The sequence below is a fragment of the Phocoena sinus genome, chromosome 11 (genome assembly GCF_008692025.1).
Source record: "Phocoena sinus isolate mPhoSin1 chromosome 11, mPhoSin1.pri, whole genome shotgun sequence".
NCBI classification, from domain to species: Eukaryota; Metazoa; Chordata; class Mammalia; order Artiodactyla; family Phocoenidae; genus Phocoena; species Phocoena sinus.
Window position 1 is genome coordinate 31,528,226 of NC_045773.1, and position 23,599 is coordinate 31,551,824.

General features: G+C 35.8%; 1 protein-coding gene across 40 annotated transcripts in view; it reads right to left on the reverse strand.

Moving 5' to 3' along the window:
• The window catches only part of SLMAP (sarcolemma associated protein), a 152,813-nt gene that overhangs the window by 48,240 nt on the left and 80,974 nt on the right, over nt 1–23,599 (reverse strand). For 9 of the 40 annotated variants that reach the window (XR_004352364.1, XM_032650487.1, XM_032650489.1 and 6 more), the window contains 10 exons: nt 19,905–19,941; nt 18,175–18,237; nt 13,685–13,780; nt 13,354–13,425; nt 11,866–12,006; nt 10,439–10,576; nt 8,710–8,878; nt 8,573–8,623; nt 8,038–8,088; nt 2,804–2,866 (listed from right to left, as the gene is read on the reverse strand). Coding sequence is in view for 39 of the 40 variants with exons in the window: in XM_032650487.1 (XP_032506378.1) it covers nt 2,804–2,866; nt 8,038–8,088; nt 8,573–8,623; nt 8,710–8,878; nt 10,439–10,576; nt 11,866–12,006; nt 13,354–13,425; nt 13,685–13,780; nt 18,175–18,237; nt 19,905–19,941 (881 nt within the window). In the remaining variant the exon portion in view is untranslated. Of the gene's footprint in view, nt 1–2,803; nt 2,867–8,037; nt 8,089–8,572; nt 8,624–8,709; nt 8,879–10,434; nt 10,577–11,865; nt 12,007–13,353; nt 13,426–13,684; nt 13,781–18,174; nt 18,238–19,904; nt 19,942–23,599 lie in introns of all 40 variants that reach the window. The other 31 variants (XM_032650511.1, XM_032650513.1, XM_032650507.1 and 28 more) reach the window with 10 other exon arrangements.

Below are 23,599 nucleotides of genomic sequence, written 5' to 3' on the forward strand. Positions count from 1 at the left end.
TACGGAGTCATACACATAAACTGAAAAAAGAATCTGTCAATATATTTAAAATAGGCATGATGAGACTTCCCTGGTGGTGCAGTGGTTAAGAATCCGCCTGCCAATGCAGAGGACACAGGTTTGAGCCATGGTCCAGGAAGATCGCACATGCTGCGGAGCAACTAAGCCCATGCGCCACAACTACTGAGTCTGCGCTCCAGAGCCCACATGCCTGGGGCCCATGCTCCGTAACAAGAGAAGCCACAGCAATGAGAAGCCCTCACACCACAACGAAGAGTAGCCCCCGCTCTCCACAACTAGAGAAAGCCCGTGCACAACAATGAAGACCCAACATGGCCAAAAATAAATAAATAAATTTTAAAAATAAAAAAATAATAAAATAGGCATGATGACTCCCATGGAAGTGAACTACTTGCTTTCTAATTTTTAAAACACCAAGTGAATTTACACTATACAAGCATAGTAAATAATGAGACCTAGTTACTTAATATTTGCTTTTTAAAAGACGAAACAAAAATATGAAGTATTACTGCTCACAGAATATACACTTCATTGTCAAGATCATAAATCAGTTCAAGATGCCTATCAATGAAAATAATGACAAAAAAGTTTATGTGTGCTTGTCAAAAAATAATCCAAAATTGTTTCAAAAGTTCACTTGAGTAAGATTTTTGCTGAATTTGCCTAGCTTGCCATAATACTTATTAAGCACGACAATTTCAATAATGGCACCCTGTCATCAAACAATAAAAATGTCATAAAATAATGAAAATGAGAACAAATCAAACCAGAGGTAACCCTTACTATGCCAGCTCCAGCTATCCAAATTTAAGGAGCCAAACAGATTTGGAAAATTTGAGATACAGCTCTTGCTACTTGCCACCAAAACTCAGGAACCAAACAGATTCAGATAACAAGCTATATCCCTAGCTACCTGAATTTACAACCCAAACTTCCACTATTTATACTTAAGAACCCAGTGGATTCAGACATCTAGGAATGCTTATATTTTATTTTTTCTGTTCTTTGGTTCACTCTTTGTCCAAAAAAACAGGGTTTTATATTCTCATTTCCCCTCTGTGTATCACATTTAGCATTTACCCATGCCATTACATAGTCCTTGTAAACATTATTTTATTGGCTAATATCCTCACTGAGGGGATTGCTGTAATTTATATAACTTCTGCTCAATCTCTGAATGTTTATTTGCCCCCATAACTATGACCCAATAAAAATCTCCAAACATCTTTTTCTTTATTTAAAACAAACATTGCTTTGTGTTAAAACTACAGCTAAATATTTTAAACATTTTATAATAATACTTTAAATGATTTTTGCAAACAGTAACTTAGTAAAACATTATTTTGATAGTTCTCTGTTCTTATTTCTTTAGGCTCAAAATATAAATCCCAAAAGCTCAAAATAAAAATAACTTATTTTAAAATGGTCACATAACTAAGCATAAAACCATTCTTCTAAAGATTTATACTTTAGGTTACATATCCTACTTTTAGTTGGTTTCAGTGGGTACCAATTATTTTGCCCCGATCCCTGTGTCTGCTGACTGTAAAAATGAGATTTAGTAACCAGAAGGTAACAAAAAGATGCACTAATCTTTGCTTTATGAAAAAACAAAGAAATGTGCCATATTTATTAAACAATTTGGCTCAAAGTAATATTAAACTTACATTCAACATTATAGTCTCTAAAATGGACAAAAACAGAAGTTCTTCTAAAACTACTAAATGAAATTCCATGTTTCCTTAAAGCATCTCTAAGGAGTATAACATGTGATCTGTTGAGTTTGTGCCTGCTATAACTACCAGGTGTGACCCTTACGATCCACGAATGCTCTTGAGATTGGCAGAGTGGGAGCAAAGGGTGGAACAGTAACCACACATGCATGCACACCCATAAAATGAATTCATGAGCATAAATACTTGGAAAACCACTCATTTCAAAGAGAGAGCAAACAGGAAGAAAAAAATGCCTGACAAAATGTGTGTCTGATAGGAAAAAGTATAGATTTTATCAATGAATCTTTACTACACAGAGTAACCTTTAATTGTTACTAAGAAACTAAGAGAATAACACAACCTTGTGATTGTTACGGATTTAAGCAGTCACATGATTTTCAAGTAAGATGGAATACACAATTCTTTTGTTCAGAATTCAGCATTCAGAATTCTTTTTTTCTAAATCACCTCAAAAGCCAACCTGTCATCTTTTAAATATTATTAAAATTAGCCTTGTACAACTTCCCCAGGGTAGGTAGTAGATGTCACACTGTAGGACAATCTATTACTACTTCTTCTCTAGAAAGTTCTTGCTACCCTAAGGGCTATCTCCAGAACTGAGTGTCCAAACGAAATCACTATTTTTGTGACTTCATTTAATCATTTAAGATATTTATCTAAGAATCTCAAAATCCAAATCTGTGATAGAACTAGAACTTAAGTAAAACAGGTTAATGTTATTACTATCTCCTAAGTATCCAGACAGAGGTTTCGTTGCTTGACATTCTATTTTATTCCCTACTCAGTAATGCTTTTTACTTAAAAAGCTTGAAACTGCCTCTTTTTTTGTGGGCAATATGAAATGCTAACCTCCATCGTGAAGGCAAATACAAGAGAAACATTTTTCTCAAAAGAGAGAAACAGTATGAAAAGAACCACTGCTGTCTGAAGATGGCCTTTGTGCACTTCTACCATAACAAACACGTTGAGATGTTAATTATTCCTCTCATTTTTCAATTTAGACCCTGACTTCATTAAAATCAATGTGAAAAATACTCTGTACTCACTCTGGCATTCTATGAATTGATGAATAAAAGTGCAGTCCCCGCCACTCTTTGAAAGCAAGTGCTCTAATAAAGAAAGAAACACCTTTAAGGATACAGTTTTTGTTGCTGTTTTTGAAAACCAACAGCAAAGGTAGGAAAACCAAAATGTATTAACATGGGTAACTGAATAAGATTAATAAAAGTTTAATATATTTTAATACTAACAGCAGACATATTTTGGAGTTAAAGTTAAATGACTGAAAATTATATAATCTTAATCTGTACCCCAAATGGTTAGCTTTTAAAGGTGCAGTTTCTATCCAAATAGCTCAAGAAAACCATAGAAATATATTGCTTTAAAAAGCTCCTCCCACTTTTAAAATACATCTTTTTCTTGAGAGCTTAACAAACACCCTTAAATAATTTAAAAATTTTATATTTGTTCTTACTGAATTAATTTTCAAATGACTGTTCTCCAACAGTCCCCCTTCAAAGATATTCATCTTAGTTAAGAGGCAAACAGTAAATATTTTAAGAATACCATAAAATGCCTTAAAATTTTTAAGAAACTGATATAATATTTTAATTTTTACACTTTCATTTCACTAGTAGTCTTTCCCCTTGAGTCACTTAATCTATACTTCATACACTATCAAATCATTACATTGTTATCTCTGCCTAAATGATTAAAATCAATGCCCGTACATTTTAAAATAAGAGCTTGGTAAATGGTTTCGCTCAGGTCAAACAGATTTTTTTTTTTCAATAAGTAAAGAGAATCAAAACCTAACACAGTAGTTTAATAAATGTTTCAGTCCTTTTCTTACAATAAGCTTTATTTACTTTGATTCAAAGAGTTAACTTCTAAATCTGGACAACATCCTTCAAGTACGTATTTGTATCTTTCAAAACTACCAAACAGACATTGGAAGTTCAAGTGTTAAAAATATATTCCAACATGATGACTATCTAGAAGGTGTAAACACACAAAAACCTGTCAAAGAGGACGAGTCAGTACCACTCTGACTGTAAAAGCTTCTTTTATCTTCCACCTGGCCTCACCCCTCATCATTTCAACTTTGCTTAAGAGGCAGGCATCTCCTACTCTGATGGCTGGACAACCTCTCTTGACACCCTTACTGATGGCCTTCTTCTTTACCTTCATATTCAAATCCCTCATTATCCTTTATCTACTTACATGGTATGCTGATATATATTTCTATATAAACACACATACACAGTTATATACAGTTGTAACTACATATAACACATACATATATATAACTACATACAGTTATACAGAAATACAATGAAAAAGAGAAAAAAAGGCTAACTGCAATAGAAATTAGAAATTAAAAAAAAATCTAATAAATAGCATTTGCCAATTGCAGCCAAGAAATCCAAAACAGGAGTCTTCAGTTGAATAGTAATTACCAAAATAAAAAGTTGTTTATATAAATCCTATGTAAGCTATATAACATTTTCAAAACTCAAACTGTATAATATCACTGTTAAATATGAAAATTCAGTAAAACCAAATTTTAGTCTAACTAAAGGACTTTATAAAACATATTTAAAAATATATATATTTGAAACCAAATTTCAGAGAAGCATCACAAGACTTCAGATGAAATTTATTAATGCAGGACATCCCACCATCACATACCAAGCCAAAAATCAAACTTTTTACCTACTCTGATTTTACTATCTGGACTCTACATTAAAATATCTACTACACTAGTTTGGATAAAATGCAAGATTAATATAAAAAGATAAATATACATGTGACTTTCACAAAGGTCATTTCCTAAGATACATGAGAGGAAAGTCTTTCAGGTAGTACATGTAAAGGATTTAACACTTCATTACTTGAATTCAGGACCTTGGGAATTTCACTTTGCAAAAAACTACAAAAGATGTAACTGATAATCCAAACCAAGAATCAAGAATCAGATACTGAAAGTGCTGGGGCAGGGGAGGGGGTGTGTCCTGTGCTACTAAATAGAGCTGTAGGAATGTAAAGAAAAAGCAGATACAGAAACATAATAGAGAATCATGACACCTAAAATGTGTTTTATTTATACATGAGTTACCTATGGGTTTTGATTTTTTATACCTGTGTTGTCCAGTACAGTAGCCATTAGCCACATGTGGCCACTGAGCCCTTAAAAAGTTGCTAGTTTGAACTGAAATGTGTTGTCAGTATAAATTAAATATATATTGATTTCAAAGACTCACTAAGGAAAAAAGAATGTGAAATCCTCATTTGCAATCTTTTAATATGGATTACATATTGAAATAATATTTCGGATATAGTGGGTTAAAGTAAATATATTATTAAATACATTACTAAAAATTTACCTATTTCTTTTTATAATTTTAATGTGGCTACCAGAAAATTTTAAATTATGTATGTGGCTCTCAGAATAGTTCTATTAGACAGAGTTTTTCTATACCTTCTAAGATATATTTAAAATATGCTTATAACATTTTAAAAATTACAGTACAAAACTGTGCTTATAGCAGCTACTTTAGATTTAAGTAATCTCAAAAATGGGATTTAGTGGAGAAGTATTATTAACCTTAATTTCTCCAGACATTTTTGAAATATTCTCTTATAACCATACTTGGTTCTTGCTCTATTTAAAGAGTAATTTTAGTTAAAATCATATCTGATAGCACATTATGATTGTGGACTTTGGCAATATTTGAATACTTGATAATTGGCTTCTTACTATATCATAAATCATTCAGAATAGACCCATCTTATTCCAAAATCTACTTTGTAACTAAATCCAGTGTATGAATCTTTTGTGCATATCCAGATATTTACTACTCAGTTTCTTTAAAGACATTCTATTATTCACTCTCACACTACTCAATTTAGCACTACCAGAAAAACAAATACCAGTAAGGGAAAAATAATCATAGCAAGGAGCACCCTAAAGTGTCTGAAATATCTTATTCAGTGTTTTTTTTGGTGGGGGGGCTGCACTGGGTCTTTGTTGCTGCCCTCGGGTTTTCTCTAGTTGCAGTGAGCAGGAGCTACTCTTCATGGCAGTGCACGGGTTTCTCATCACAGTGGCTTCTCTTGTGGAGCATGGGCTCTAGGCATGGGCTTCAGTAGTTGCAGCACGTGGGCTCAGTAGTTGTGGCGCACGGGTTTAGCTGCTCCGTGGCATGTGGGATCTTCCAGGACCAGGGATCTAATCCGTGTCCCCTGTATTGGCAGGCAGATTTTTAACCACTGCACCACCAGGGAAGTTCCTTTATTCAGTTTTAAATCAAGGAGCTGTCTACAACTATTCTCCTTTAAATCAATTGGAATTGGCAAAAAATTTTAAGCAGTAATTTGACAATTCTAAATAGTATAAAGATGGTTCAATGTATATAAAAAGATTCTTTTTTAAAAAATAAATATAGCTATTATTTATTTTTGGCTGCGTTGGGTCTTTGTTGCCACGCAGGCTTTCTCTAGTTGCCACGAGCGGGGGCTACTCTTCATTGTGGTGCGCAGGCTTCTCATTGTGGTGCCTTCTCTTGTTGCAGAGCACAGGCTCTAGGAGCACGGGCTTAGTTGCTCCGCAGCATGTGGGATCTTCCCGGGTCCGGGCTCGAGCCTGTGTCCCCTGCATTGGCAGGCGGATTCTTAACCATTGCGCCACCACGGAAGTCCCCTTATTCAGTTTTAAATCAAGGAGCTGTCTACAACTATTCTCATCTAAATCAACTGGAATTGGCAAAAAATTTTAAGCAGTAATTTGACAATTCTAAATAGTATAAAGATGGGTCAGTGTATATAGAAAGATTCTTAACTGAAGGAATAGAATGTTCCCAGCTAGAGTTAACACTAACATTATCCATGAATACATGCTCAAGTCAAAAGGGTGATGGATTTGAATAAGAAGTGTACATGCCAGAAAGAGAAAAAAGGGCAAAGTAACGACAACAGAAAATATAAATTCATTTAAGAATGAGAAGCTTTTAGAAGATGAGGATTAAGTCTTTTTACATGTTTGCTAAATATACTTTAGTAATAGTGGTGCAATGAATATAAACTACACCTTTAAAAAGTCTCAAATTGAAACTCCAACTGAAATTTTAAAATGTCAATGTATTTTCACAAAACATACATAAAATAGTCAAATAACAATGATTAATGAAACATTTTTAAAATTTAGAGTTTCAAGATTTGTTATATACAGAGTATTTAGCTCTCGACCTTGTGGCTCACATATACATGATTACCTGAGCCTATTATGCCAGTTCTTGATTAAAATCCAACCAACCAAACCGAATCAAAACAAACCAAAAGAGCATCTCCTAACTTTAGCAGAGTTTGGTTGCTGCCCAAGAACTATAAAGATATCCCCTGATACATGGAAAAAGTATTTAGTAAGAAATTCTTGGGTATCGACCTTGATGTCTTCCACCAACTTCTGTATAAAAACTGAGTTGAGAGGCACATAGATTTGTAAACACAGAAAACAGTTTTATTCATTTTGTACTCTAAGCAACCAATACAGGATTTGGCATACAGCTGGTGCTCAATTAATGTTGGGTGAATGGGGTGGGTAGGAAGAATCTTAATGACTGAAGGAATATAGAAACCATTGAGTAGAAACCCCATGTTGCACTAAGAAAACCAACAGAGGCTGTACATTTTTGGCAAGAGATAACCCAAGCTATCCAGAAAGAAGGGTCATGTATCAAGAACAAATAAAGAATTTTTCAGATGGCAGAAATGACTGACCCTGTTATCTCTGATTGATGAAACAGACGGATAAAGAGAGCAATTTCTATGACACGTTCAAAGGCTCACTGGCCTCTGAAGTAAACTCCTGGCCAGGAAGGGGGCAGGGGGCAAGGGGTGCACAAACATTAAAAAATGGTGGCCAATTATCCCCAGGAAGCGGTATTTGATGGAAGAAAATGGTAGTATCGTCTTTGAAAATATAGTGGGGGAAAAAAGCTATACTATGTTATATAAGCCAGTACTAAAGTTGAACATTATCATTTTCTTGTTATTTGAATAATTGAAATTTCCATATAACAAGGGATATCTAACCATAGATCACAGAATTAAGAATTACAAAATAAAGGGAAGCTTGATTTTTACAAGATGGGATTTAATAGTCAATGAGCAGCATGCTTTTCATTCCAAACACTTAAAACCTAAAAACCCTGACTTCTCTATCCTGCTTAAATAGTAAAAGGATATCATGAAAGAAAAATATTTAAGTTTTTTACACTACCTTTTTCTGTGCTCCCATTTATTTTAGGTAAGAAGTCATCAACTTGTGTCCCTAGGATTAAGACAGTGTATCATTGCCTGATCAAAGAAAGTAATATTTAAAACTGGTCTCAAGTGTAACCATGGCATTTTGTATCCTTACTTACATTAAGACTGACAGAACACTTTATTTTTACAAGAAGGGTTCAACTTCCCATTTTCTATCATCTCAGAGAAAACCTACAACTGCTTAGTAAGCTGCCAGTGAACCTCAAAAGAAAAAGGATCCTGCTGTTGATGTGTTTTTCTTATTTAAATATCTCTAAGCAGACGGTCTCAGAGGCAGAAATTTCATTCATCTCAAGGACTAAACGATGGTGCCCACTGGTGGCAATCAAGCATATTTTTAAAGGAAATTTTCAGAAAGAGGGTAGATACTTTACACCTAATACGTGAAACATCCTTCTTAAAGAAATAAGTACCCAATGTGAGATAGTAAACATCAAAAATTTAATAATAAAAATTCAGCTTTAAATAAGAAATTTGGTGACACCTACCTAAGCTGCTGCATTCTTTAAGAGTTTTCTCTTGAAGATGTTCTAACCGTACTGTAAATAAAAGTCCAAGAAAAAGATATTTCACAGATAAAAAGAAAAAATCAAATCAAATCTATTTCTGGATTAGCTTAACTTACCTTGTAAAGCTGTTAGCCTTTCATTGGTGAAGTCATTATCAGCTTGCAAAGCTTCTATTTTTGCCTGGAGCTCCTGTTCTTTTTCTTCCATTTCATCTATTTTATGTTGTAATTCTTTTTTCTCAGCTTGTCCCTTCTGTTGGATTTCCTCTTGTTTTCCCTCTGCTACCTGTTGAAAAAGAGAAAGAAAATTCAGCTGTTTTAATAAAATCGAACCTTGATTTAAGAGGTCTAAAGCAGGACTGCTTTTATTCACATAAACTTCTAAGGAGAATATTCTATATTACAGAACATATCTGTAAATGTCAAAATGATGTCAAAAGTGATATGCACTGTGTCATGCCTCCATATCACCTAATAGAGAAAAACTTGCAGCAAGCAAGCAAACTCAATACATACAGAGATTATAGGGGTCAAAATGAAAAACACATTTTTCAAGAGGGAAATAACGGTTTCCCATGAAATTACTATTGTTCCAATTAGTTTGTAAGTTCTAAAATGTAACTTATTCTGAAATTTTAAACAAAATTACGTTTAGCTAAATGAATGATGATTACAAGAACTTTTTAAGATGACCTCTTTCTAACAAGTCCAATATTTAAAGCTATTATAGGTTAACCAATCGCACAAAGGGGAGGTATGCTCTGGTCTTCTCTAACAAATGTGTATCTTCTAGCCACTCAATCCATGGTTTGAATTATATAAAGATGCGTCTTCACAAACTCAGTTCTAACATTTTACAGCAGTGGTCCCCAACCTCTTTTTTTTTAAAAAAAGCATTTTAAAACATTTATTTATTTTTATTATTAATTAATTTACTTATTTTTGGTTGCACTGGGTCTTAGTTGCAGCACACGTGCTCCTTAGTTGCGGCCATGGGCTCCTTAGTTGTGGCATGCAAACTCTTAGTTGTGGCATGCATGTGGGATCTAGTTCCCTGACCAGGGATTGAACCTGCGTCCCCTGCATTGGAAGGCGGATTCTTAACCACTGTGCCACCAGGGAAGTCCCAGTCCCCAACCTTTTTGGCACCAGGGACCAGTTGTGTGGAAGACCATTTTTCAACAGATGGAGGTGGGTAGGGATGGTTCAGGTGGTAATGTGAGCAATGGGGAGCGGCAGATGAAGTTTCGCTCGCTCGCTCGCCCACCGCTCATCTCCTGCTGTGTCGCCCGGTTCCTAACAGGCCGCAGACCATTAGTGGTCTGCGGTCTGCGGGTTGGGGACCACTGTTTTACAGGACCAACCTGGCATTACCTATGGTCTGGTCTGTCCTCATCCTAAATGTCCTATAGCTACAAGGAGATGCAGCTGAAGTGAAGCCAATGGCCTCCCTGGAAGGAATCACTCCAAGTTTCTCTCTGGGCTTGTGCTAGCACTAACATAGCTGGGCCCTGATTTTGGGACACCCGAAAGATAAGCAGATTCCAGTTTTTCAAAAGTCTAAATATCTTGGGTTTTGCTGACTCTCATCTATTTCCTGTTACATATTTTAAAATGCCTATTATGAAGTACTATTTATTTCCATCCAAAGGAAATATGTCAGCTTTTACAAACTTTCAGTTATCTGTGGTAAGGGGGTTTGGGCTAAATGGCACCTGATTTTTACTATGAATTTAAACCATTACCAAATTTTACATCAACAACTATTCAGCAATAACTAACTCTTAAGCTATCCAGTGTATTAGGAACAATTAATTTACATACTTCTAGGTTGAGAAATACCTACCTTTAATTTATCAGATAAATCTTTGATCTCATTAACTGCTCCATTATATTTATTGGCTAATTCTCTTAATTCTTCCTGAGTCCGTTCATTCATTTCTTTCAGGTGGGTACATTCATCTTCAGTATTACTCAGACTTCGCTGTAATTCAAATTTACAGGCAATTGATTTAGCATAAATGCACATTCTAAATTCAATTTATAAAAAGTGTAACTCTATGGGCTGTTCTAAATCAGCATCTACCCTGGACTTTATATAAAGCTGAGTTAAGTAACATAAGAATTTCAATTTACTTTAGGTACATGCTAGAACAGAAAATACCAAGAATTTGGAAAAACAAAAAACAGGGGAAGGGAGAAAAGGACTTTATATAATTACACTTTTTTTTCTTTTTTGTGCGGTATGCGGGCGTCTCACTGTTGTGGCCTCTCCCGTTGCGGAGCACAGGCTCCGGACGCGCAGGCTCAGTGGCCACGGCTCACAGGCCCAGCCGCTCCGTGGCATGTGAGATCTTCCCGGACCGGGGCACGAACCCGTGTCCCCTGCATCGGCAGGCGGACTCAACCACTGCGCCACCAGGGAAGCCCATAATTACACTTTTTAAAGGCCACTGGTTATGAGTTTTAGCCTTGAAAATATTTTAAGCCTATCAAGTCTTGAAAGCAAGTTTAATAATGTGCACAGAATCAATTTAATAAAATTAGAAGACAATTAGCAATTTTCTTTCCTTGCATGTCATATTAATGACATGACAGTGAATCAGTCACTTTGGGATGGGGCCATTATAGAAACTATGCTTATATTAAAATATGTTTACCATTTAGTTTACAATGGACATTTTAACTAAATCCAGTAACACGTAACTTCTGTGGTAATTTTCCAGTAGTTCGAAAGAATAACCCATATTATCAACTATGTTGTTTTAAAGCAATGAGAATCACATTTTGATTATTCCTAAAAGACCTAGAAAGGACCTCAGAGATAATTTCCCCTGTGAACCTCCAAACAGGCACAATTTTCCTCTCTGGAGGATGGGTAAAGTAAGAATAGTGGTGTTGCTCTCTACCTTACACTGACTATCCTCAACTGGAAGAAAAACAAAACTATGTGAAATGAGATCAATTCCCTGGCACATATCGTGGTCCACTGTGTGGAGGCTGCATCCTAACCAAAGTGCAAATAGTAAAATTCCCTGGTTAGGCTTTTATTTCCTCAACCACTGACTAGAGACCATAAGCACCAGAACTCACAGGGTTATGTTGAGAATTCCTGACAATGAAAACAGCATACTGCTCCTTCCCACCAGATAGACAGGAAAATTTTTCTAGCTATATAATAATACCCAAGTTTGAAATGTCCTGAAATGCTAGCACTTTTAGGCTAAAATTTTAAAATCATAGTACTATTTAGTATTTGTTAAATTTAAATACCTCAACTTCTGAAAGTTTTCTAACCACTTCAATTTTCTCCTGAAGAACCCGCCTCAGGGACTCTTTGGCTGTCGTCTCATAGTTGTGTTTATCCTCCTGTAATGCTATAAGTTCCTTCCGTAAACTATCTTCTGTTTGATTCTAGGATTAAAAAATATTTATAATTATAGCCAAGTTATTTTTTTAAGTATTTTCCATTTAAAAAAACAACACATTGCAATGCTCTTTGAGTTCTATATTAAGGTACCTCCAAACACAAATTATGTTCACTCTGTATTAATTGAAGCTGTTATTTAAAAGCTGCATTAATAAATTATGCCTTCACAAATATATTAATTCACACTTCCAACAGAAAAAAAAGGTCAAAATAAACTGAAAATTTCTCTCAAGTATACAAAATGAATGAACTCTTCTACTTGCCATATTCTCTGAAAGCCACAACATTTACATTTATGGGCAAAAATAATCTCTTACCTCTAAAGGGGTCAAGCATTTTAAAATAATAACTAAACCAAATGGAATAACAGCACCCTGTGGAAAAAGCTGATTCCATGTCTAAGGCAGGAAATGTAAAAGATGAGTATGGACTATCTTGTCTGATATGACAGCAGGAAGCTATCAAAGTCTACCAGGGTTCTACCAAAAGAACTCAGGTGCCAACCTGAAGAAGTTCCTATAGACCAAACGTGGGATAACTGGGAATCAATAAGGAAAACAAATGAAATAGGTTTATACACATGAAATATATTTAAATCTAAGTTGGGGGAAAAAAAAATACTTCATTGGTCATCCTTTGGTGGATGAAAAGGAACCAAACCATTATTTTGAAATCCAGTAAATAAAGGGAGAAAATCATTTATCCTGCCTTGCCTAAAGAAAATGTATCTCAGGATAACAAAATGGTTTATGCGGGGAAGTTTCTCTTTATAGAAGTAACTCAGCTAGTAAATGAAGGAAAGATAGAATTACAACATCACGATTTTTGTAACCCTTAATAAAAGAATGGATCTAGGAAAGGATAATCAAAGACTGCTAATATCTCAAAAAGAAAGACAACTAGACACTATGGTGCTTCCTGGTGAAAGTACACAATATTATCTACGAAGTGTTGAAAGAAAAAAAAAGTTGAGCCTACATCAGAGTTGATCTAAATCTGTGGGTCAAACTACGAATTTATGGTATGGAAGGAGGAGCTAGAAGAATGTTTAAATATTAATCCAGATTGAGGGAAATTATACAGAACAAATGACCCAGTTTCTCCAACAAATATCAACTATGATGGAACAAAGAGAGAGCTGTACATGGGTATTCACTATACAGTTCTTTCTATTTACCTGTATGTTTGAAATTTCCCATAATGATAGAAGATTAAAAAGAACGGTGAAAAAGTATAAACGTTTTTGCATTTATTCAAAATGACAGTCAAAGACATGAAGCCACATAAAAAAACTACGCATTCTTCTTTATGTACTTGAGATTAATACTTACTTTGGAGCAAGCCTGTAATTGGTTTCCCATAACCTCTAACCGTGATAAGAGTCTATCTTCATCTATTAAAGCCTGTTGATGAAAAATTAAATATCAGTAAAATCCCAGAGTAATAAAAAAAAATATATCAAAAAGGTTGCTACTGCCAGAAAAGATCTAAAATCATAACGCTGACCAACATCCACTGAAAAATGCTAAATGTTCATTATTTGTTCATTAGGAAATAACTTTGCCTTTGCTTGCCACAAAATTTTAGTTTTAGCTTAATCAACAGCTAAGGGATATTAAACTGTGCTTAAATGCTTCTTGAATATAAAGGCAACTGGAATACCTGCCAACTGGTATCTGAAGCCTCCTGGGTGATGGCTAGTAGCCGCTGAAGCGTGGCTAACTTCTGTTCCAACATCTGTTCCCGATGTAAGGCCTCCTAATATTATAAATCACAAAAGAAATTCTAAGAAACTCAGCATGATACCTTTGAAGAGTAATCAATTTTTAGCACATTCTGAAAATATTCTCATATTACAACCCACAGTGTATCTTACTTTCAAATCTGATAAATCTACTTTGTAAAATATATTTAGGCCACATCATTATAGCCTCATTTGTTGAGCTGTGAGTAGTGCTATTAGGGGTGCTCTAGTTGCAACTTCCACTATAACAGAAAACAGGTCATCTGTTTTTGTTTTTTTACTTGTAATTAACAAGAGTCTAAAAAACCAAAAACCTAGGGCTTCCCTGGTGGCACAGCGGTTGAGAGTCCGCCTGCCGATGCAGGGGATGCGGGTTCGTGCCCCGGTCTGGGAAGATCCCACATGCCGCGGAGCGGCTGGGACCGTGAGCCATGGCCGCTGAGCCTGCGCATCCGGAGGCTGTGCTCCGCAACGGGAGAGGCCACAACCGTGAGAGGCCTGCGTACCGCAAAAAAAACAAAAACAAAAAGAAACCTAGAGTAGAAAATCTGACAAATGCTTTAACCCTGCATTTTATATATACACATTTAAAAGGTGTGTGTGTGTGTGTGTGTGTGTGTGTGTGTGTGTGTATGGGGAGAGAGAGAGAGAGAGAGAGAGAGAGAGAGAGAGAGAGAGAGGGCGAGGTGAGAACAAACTCATTCCAAACTAAATCCAAACAATCTGGTTAGCAGCAAAGATACTTCATAATGGCTTAGCTACATCAGTAGACATCTACAAAAGAAATAACTTTTAATTTTTCCTTTTAAAAGTGTTATATAAACACAGTGTTTTTTATATATATATATATAAAGAGAGAGACAGCTTTATTCTCACAGTCTACTCCATTTTCAGGTGTTCTAATTCTCTCTGTGACTGTAAAACACTTAGCCATAGTCGAATATGCCAAATATAAGTAAGAGTCCACCAAGTGTTAGTTCAATGTAATTAAGGGGTCAAGGAGTTATATAACTATTTGGCAGCTCCAAAGGAATATTTTTACAGAGAAAGACACTGGCAAGCAAAGCCTTATTTCTAGGTCACTTGTTAACATTTGATAGCTGTTAAGAGGGTCTCCATCACTGGAAGTCAAGGTGAAAATGCTCACACAGCATTCAGTTGAGGTTTTGGCACATCTTTAAATTCACTTTCTTCTACTTCTGTCATTATCCCAAGAAGAACATTTACTACCATAATACCTCTGAGCCACCTCAACTGAGAAGTATATACTTCAAACATAGTATTTGAGGTTTAAAGCATTCATTTGTTGCTCTCCGCATCCTTGATAAATAATGATTAGGGAAAATTTGGTCTAATTAGAGTCAGAGGTACTGCTTTTTTTTAAAAAATAAATTTATTTATTTTATTTATTATTTTTGGCTGCACTGGGTCTTAGTTGCTGTGCACGGGCTTGCCATTCTTCGTTACGGTGTGCGGGCTTCTCATTGCGGTGGCTTCTCTTGTTGCGGAGCACAAGCTCTAGGCTTGCGGGCTTCAGTAGTTGTGGCTCGTGGGCTCTAGAGCGCAGGCTCAGTAGTTGTGGTGCACAGGTTTAGTTGCTCCATGGCATGTGGGATCTTCCTGGACCAGGGCTCGAACCCGTGTCCCCTGCATTGGCAGGCGGATTCTTAACCACTGCGCCACCAGGGAAGCCCCAGAGGTACTGCTTTTTAATATAACTCTAAAAGTACAGATTAAGGAATCTAATAAAAGTCATTCCGCCTCAGAACATACATTAAAACACAGCTTACACTTAAAAGGGACTAGGTGCCAAGTTTATTTTAAACTTCTAAAACATTCCTAATATCCAGGAAGTTACACTAATGCTGCAAAAAGTTTTACTTAAAAACAAAGCCACCAAACAACCACTACTTCCACTAGATGGTGTAATTTCTCCTTTTTTACTCAATTCCATTTAGAGTTTCATAACTCCATGAACCACATCCTAACAGAAATCTAACACTTCCAGGAACGGGCTTTTAGTTCTAAGGCATGAAATGCATCTATTTCAGTTTTTATTCAAAAGATTTACAACTTATATTAGAACTTCAGCAATTCAAAAAGATGTATACAGAAAAGACAATCCAGTATAATTTTCCCTCAAAGAATTAGAAAAAGAACAGTGAAAGACTATGCCATTATGAATATTCAAAGAACTGACAAGAAAGTTGGAAAGAGTACTGGAGTGAGTCAGAACATTAGATTCACAGTCCATGTTGACTAGTAACTGCAGTATATAGCCCTGGGAAATCATTTTACCATATTTCTCATATGAAAAGTGAAGGTTAGACCAGATTAATCTCAAAGTCTTCTTCTACCTCTAAAAATAAGAGAGATTGGGCTTCCCTGGTGGCGCAGTGGTTGAGAATCCACCTGCCAATGCAGGGGACACGGGTTCAAGCCCTGGTCCGGGAAGATCCCACATGCCACGGAGCAACTAAGCCCGTGTTCCACAACGAATGAGTCCACACGCCACAACTACTGAGCCTGCACGCCACAACTACTGAAGCCCGTGCGCCTAGAGCCTGTGCTGCACAAGAGAAGCCACCGCAATGAGAAGTCCGCACACCACAATGAAGAGCAGCCCCCGTTCACTGCAACCAGAGAAAGCCTGCGCACAGCAATGAAGACTCAATGCGGCCAAAAATAAATAAATAAAATAAATAAATTTTAAAAAAATAAGAGAGATCTAGGTCAATTAATGTGACTTCCTACTGAATGGTAAACAACTACTAACATTTACAGCATACGTTCTATGTGCCAGCCACTGTTCTAAGTGCTTTACATGTATTAATTCTTTTTATTGTTTGTTTTGTTTTGAATATTTATTTATTTGACTGCGCTGGGTCTTAGTTGTGGCACACAGGATCTTCGTTGCAGCATGTGGGATCTAGTTCCCTGACCAGGGATCGAACCTGGGCCTCCTGCATTGGGAGCTCGGAGACTTAACCACTGGACCACCAGGGAAGTCCCTTGCAGCTTGTGGGATCTCAGTTCCCCAAGCAGGGATCAAACCCGGGCCCTCGGCAGTGAAATCACCGAGTGCTAACCACTGGATTGCCAGGGAATTCCCTGCATTAATTCATTTATTCTTTACAATTCTGTGAGGTAAGTGCTATTATTATACACATAACATAGATGAGGAAAATGAGGCACAAACAACTTCCCCAACAGGTCAGAAGTTAAAGCCAAAGATCAAATCCAGGGAATTCTGGCTAGAGTCTACCTACATTCGTAAATTACTAAACTGCAAGTGTGTAAAACCACTTTTCAATCCACCATTACATTATGCCCAGTGGAAGGTAAGATCTGATTAATGCATTGATAATTTTCACAGATGTGTACATTCTTAACTGAGGTAGAACTGCTCTTAGTGATTGACCTATAAAAGAATGTAGGGACACAGGATCACTGGTTTGGTCCTATCATTTTAAACAAAAGGCAACTGAAGACCTACATATGTAAACTGACTCACCCAAGGTCACAGAACTCATTGAGTAGGAGCCAAGATAAAAACCTCAATCTCTAAACTCCTGATTCAGGGTTTTCCTTAATCATGCTCCCTCACTAGAATAATAAGAACCATAATCCGGTCTAAATCTACCAAACTCAGAAAAAAAAAAAAAAAAAAAAGAACCACCACTTGTTTTCTTTTTAGAGAGCTGTATGGCTCTTTAAATATGGCATTAACTTCTTCAGGAACCCATTCTAAGTATCTGCCCTACCAAGAGATCTTTCTACAGATTGAGCAGCACAGAACAGTAGTTAAGAGAGAGACTCTAGGTCTGACTTGTCTGGGTTCAAATTCCAGCTCAACCACAGAACTCGGTGTGTGATATTGTGCAAACCATTTAAACTTCCGTGACCCTCAGTTACTCCATCTATAAAAATGGGAATAAAATATGTACCTTACAGGAATTTTGTGAGGATTAAATGAATTAATATAGGTAAAGTGCTAAAGTCTGCTAGAGTCTGGCATATAGTAAGTACTACATAATTATTTGCTATTAATAGTTAATATTTTAACAGTTCATATTATTTGCTATTATATTTATTAATAACAACCAAAATCTGTCCGGATTTAATTTTATTTAAAAGTCACCTTTGGATAAAGAACAACTGTGGAACTTCTTCATATGTGAAGAAAAAAACTTCTCTTGTACAGAACCTTATCTTCTCTAGACTTAACAATCGGATTTTTTAAATCCTTTTTTTATAAGACCTATTTAAAATTTTTTTTTGTACTTTAAAAAGGTATTTCTTTTGTACTTGTATCCAGCCAGTATTTCTTTAGCCTATATTTGTGAACTAGCGAAATCAAATCTAAGTTCTGCTTTTAAAGACTAAGAATTCTCAAGATATATTTTACCTGAAGATACTGAGAAAGCTGGAATAGTTCCTGAGAGTACATACTTGGAGTGTTAGCAGCAACCTAGAAACAAAATGATACACCATTGACAGTCACACAGAATATTTGCAGAAGACATTAAAGCCAAATCAAGTCCTTGCAATGCCTATTTACTGAAATGTGCAAAATAAAAATTATTTTTCAAATGAACAACTTTCTTTAGTTTTCAAAATATTTCTGCTCCATGTCTAGAATTTATAAATGGTATTGTATTATGCTGATCAGTTTGGGATTTACAAGCAGGATGGTGCAACAAGTGCTACCCATGAAAACATTCCTTGATAAACCAAATCACAAACTTACGGCACAAAGGCAATACAGCCTTTTCTTTACCCAGAAATAATACCTGCTAAATCAACAGATCTACATTTTTCCCCTTTAAAATTCATTGTCAAATAGTTCTTCAACATCTCAACAAGTCACAATTCGTTTAGAAGTAGCCATCTTCAAAATGATATTTGTATGTGGGCATGTGGGGAGAAGCAAGGCACAAAATACAATACTTTGTCCAATGGCCAGAGGCAATGAAAAAAGGTCTTTTTTTTTTTTTCCTTTAAACTGTAGGTAGGTTTTAAGAAGAAAAAGATGGGAAATAATAGTGTTTAAACATTAAAGTCACAGCCAAAATGCTTAGAACTCAAAGAGTATTGGAAGAAATAACTTCTATAAAGGGTTTCTCCTGGGTGTGGAATATAGAACCACAGAATTATTTTTTTTAAAAAAAGGCACTAACAGGTTGCTCTATCATTCATTTATCCATATTCTCAACACTACCCAAGCCTTATATGTTAACTTATTAGTAATGTTAACAGCATCGTTCCTTATTAAGCTCAGAAAGTCTATATTTACTAATATGCTAAGTAGAAGACAGAGAGGTGGCATTATTTTTTTAAAAGTTAGTCCTAAATCAGCAAGGCCATTATTTACTTCTGAAATGACTCTTGGTATTGCTGAAGTTGATGTTTAACCACTTTTACTTCTAAAAAAGGAATCTAACAGAGAACTTCAGTTTCAGGTAGGCTTTCATTCTTTATCCAAATGGAAGGAAAAAAAAGTAAAATGTTTTTCCCAATAGTTTAGTTACTTTACTGAGAAAACTCAACATACACTTTAATGCCAAAAGATACAAGAGATCTTTTGTTTTTTTGCTACTTAGCAATAATATCTACAGTTTAATACACCATTATTTCTGAACAAAAGAAAAATATTTTCTAACAAGTAATTACTGCAAAGTTTCTGTCCAAATCAAGTTAAAACTGATCTTCAAGAACAATTAAAGAGAAATTTCTGTAAGCCCATATTTCTGTGTTATTTCCATGTGTAGGTATATTTTGAGTAAATTATCTGGGTGCAAAGCTTTAATAAATATTTCTAGACAGAAATGCATTATAGAATAAAAAGTAGTAACTAACACTTCTTACCTTTGGCTAGGCACAAAACAAATGCTTCTAGTCTAGAGTCAGCCACTGACTTGAGATAACAAAGGCTTTGTCCTAAGAAACATCCATCCTAAATTCTCCAGTTTTTGAAGATCAGGCTAGAATAACTATACAGCTATATGCATTCTTGTATTTTTGTTACAAAAGAGAAATAAGTTTCTCGGTAAAGCATATTAAAAACGAACAAACAGAAACATTTTCAAAAGCAATATAGCTGAACCAGTTTGGAAAAAATAATCATTAGCAACTTACTTTGTCAACAGGACTTGGTAATGGAGCATGGATGACACTGAAAAGTAAAATTTAGAATTTTTATCTAACTTCCTGACAATAGAGGAAATAGAGTGTGACAGTACAAGAATATCTTAAACCCCAAAGTTGACACACTTGTTTTCATATAATTAAAAGAATGTGAATTATTTTTAATCCTTCATAAACATATAGAATTGTTAGAAAACAAGGTAATAAATACACAAACCTTTTACACATTAATGTATTTCTAAACACAAATTCAAAATCCAAAACGTATTAAATGCCCTTGCCAGATCTACTATTAATGAGGGCTATGGTCAATTCCTTGGTTATAAGAACTTCTAAACAGAAAGGAAGCACTCCTTAAATTATCCATTTAAAATTTTAGAATGTGTAAATTAAGTTCTCTTAAAATTAAATACTTCTATACAGAAAGCCTTAAAAAGCAAAGTTCTACTGTAAAGAAGGCTATAATTTGAAAATACATTCTAGTGGAGAACAACTTCAGCTAACCAAAACATTAGTACTACTCTTCTCTACCCAGCTACCTCACACACTGAAAGCTTACATGTAGTTATGAATCTAACACAGTATATCACTTTAAAACTAAACAGTAACACAGTATTAATTGGTATTAATTGCCTTTTGGGCCTTATAAAGTACATAAGAGGCAGTACAGTGTAGCAGTTAAGCATGCAGGCTCAGAAGCTATACTGACTGGGTCCAAATTTTGGCTCTACTTACCAGGTATATAATCTTGGGCAAGTTATCTAACCACTATAGGTCTCAGTTTCCTCATCCATAAAATGGGGCTAATCATAAAACTAACCACATAGGGTTACTGTGAGTCTTAAATGTGTGAATAGAAGTAAAGAGCTTAAAAAAGTACCTAGACATAGTAGCACTTGATCACTACTACCGCTCCCATGAGAACAGAGCCGCTAAGGAAGCCAGGGTTCCTGTCTTAACAAGCACTGTAAGATACTGTAATGTGGGTTGGTAGGGTGAGTAGACGGAGCACAGAGCAAGACTGCCACCCATGGCCCCCACCAGTTGCTCCTCACTCCATATCCTAAAGGTCAATCTGGTAATGGTCTGCATGATGGTTGATTAGGTAAAGTTCCTAGATTCAACAGGTTAATCACGTGTAAGTTGCTGACAAACTGATCTTGCAGGACTTAAAAATAGGGATGACAATTCTGGTTCCATTGTAGTAACTGCAAACATCCTAAGAATATTTCAATTTAATTAGTCACAAATACACTAAGATGGTGAATAAAATGGAATATTAAGTATTAGCCCTCACTTCCCTTCTGAGCTCCCATGATATCCTGTAGAGACTCCCACTGAGACCATATAATCTCCTGCTCTACTCCTTTGATTTCACATCTGTGTTCTCAGCACTTTGAACAATTCACCTCTGCATCCCCAGAACCTATACAAGGCCCTAACAAATCTGGTGCCTAATGAAGGTTTAAAAAATTACATACAGCTTTAGTGTTTTTTCCTCTGCCTCATAAAAATGGAATAGACGTTTTAAACATAAGTTTCTTTTTCTTGATTTTATACAAGTAATACATATTGACTAAGGAAAATGTGTGAAGTAAAGCATGAGGAAATAAATAAAAACTACCCAATGCCAGCACCCAGATATAGCCATTTTGGGTATATACCTTTTCTCTGTAGATATGCACATACAGGGAAATGAACTTGAGAAAGTCTAAATAGAAGCAAATGGTATTAATGGAAGCTTTTTGTTTTTTATTTTGGCTGTGCTGGGTCTTCATCACAGTGCCTGGGCTCTTTGTTGTGGCGCACGAGCTTCTCTAGTTGCGGCACGTGGGCTTAGCTGCAATATATGGGATCTTAGTTCCCTGACCAGGGATTGAACCTGGGCCCCCTGCACTGGGAGCATGGAATCTTAACCACTGGACCACCAGGGAAGTCCCAGGAGGTTTTGTTTTTGTTTTTTTTTTAAACGAGTTTTCTCAGTGACCCAAGTACAAAATTTTCCATTCTCATGAAAATCTGGTTGATAAACAAAAGGCTAAAAATCTAGCAAAACATTCCATAATTGATATATATTTGTACTTTACAGAAACTATTGTGGATACAGGTGTATTTTGTTTGAGTTATGGAAAAAAGTTCATACGCAACAAGGAACTGTAGAAGGAAAACTTATTTAGTGTTAGGGTGGTGGGATTATAGGCAATTTTTCTATGTTTCTTATTATTTGAAAATTATTTGTGCAATAAAAATAAAAATCACGGAAGAAAAAAGAATCAGCTTTTTGAGAACGGTATACCTACTGAAGACCTTAAAAATATTAAATGGTATTCTGGCATACTTAATAGCATCTTGATTGCTAGAAAATATTAGATTACAATAAGAGAAACAGTATTCATCGTGTGCTCATTATGCACCAGGTACTACACTAAACTCTTTAAGTGTACAGTCTTGCTGAATCCTCCTCATAAAATTCCTGCTCAATAGGTACTATTATTAACTTCATTTTACAAATGAGAAAAGGGAGGCCTGATCAAGTCAGAGAACAGGTGGAGCTGGGCTTTGAACCAGACTATCTACCTCTAAAGACCGTTCTGATCTTCCTCCAGCTCGAGGATTGCCTGTTCAAAATTCATCTTCTCCAGAAAGTCAACCAGATTACACACAATGAAACTGGCAGCGAAATTTTAAATGATGCTAACATTTAACCACATAAGAAAAACCAAACAAAGAGAAGGAAAAAGGGGCAAAGATGAAAAGCACTGGAGGAACAAGAGGGATAGGAACACAATTCACTGATGTAGACTTTGAAAAAATTCATATGCCCTATCGAATGGAAGCTGAGAACAGACATGACCCTTTATGCAGCTGCTCAAAGCTTTTGAATCCATGAAAGAAAAATCTCATTATCAAATACAAACATCCAGGTCTTTAAGAAGCCATTTGTTATTAGTTGATTAATAGTTACTCTTATTTTTAAAACCTTAACTCTTGACTAACTCATATTAAAAGCTAAGTCACATTAATGTTCCCAAAGTTAACTATATTTTTAATAATTAAACTATAATTTAGAACAGGGAACAGATTAACGTTTTAAATTTAAAATGTTTAAGGGCTTCCCTGGTGGCGCAGTGGTTGAGAGTCCGCCTGCCAATGCAGGGGACACGGGTTCGTGCCCCGGTCCGGGAAGATCCCACATATCGCGGAGCGGCTGGGCCCGTGAGCCATGGCCGCTGAGCCTGCGCGTCCGGAGCCTGTGCTCCGCAACGGGAGAGGCCACAACAGTGAGAGGCCCGCGTACCGCAAAAAAACCCCCCAAAACACAAAATGTTTTAAATTTTCTGTTTTATTCAGATATCCTGAAAGGTTTAAAAAAAAAACAAATTGGTAGCCTCCAACTGAAGCATAATATACAATAATTCTAATGAAAGCACTATCATAGTAATAAGAGGATCTCTCTCTGCTTCCTTTTTCCCTCTCTCTTTCCTACTCACTATTCTACTTCACCTTCAACTTACTGCTGCTCTCAACCTCCCACCCTCAGATATTTGTTTCTGCTTTTGTAGGACAGAAAATATTATGCTGGGTGTAGAAACAAGCCTCTACCATATCCAATATTCATATTTATTTATTCAAAATAAAAAATGCTTAAGTTTAAAGACTGTTTAGCTCCCTCTAACACTTCATAA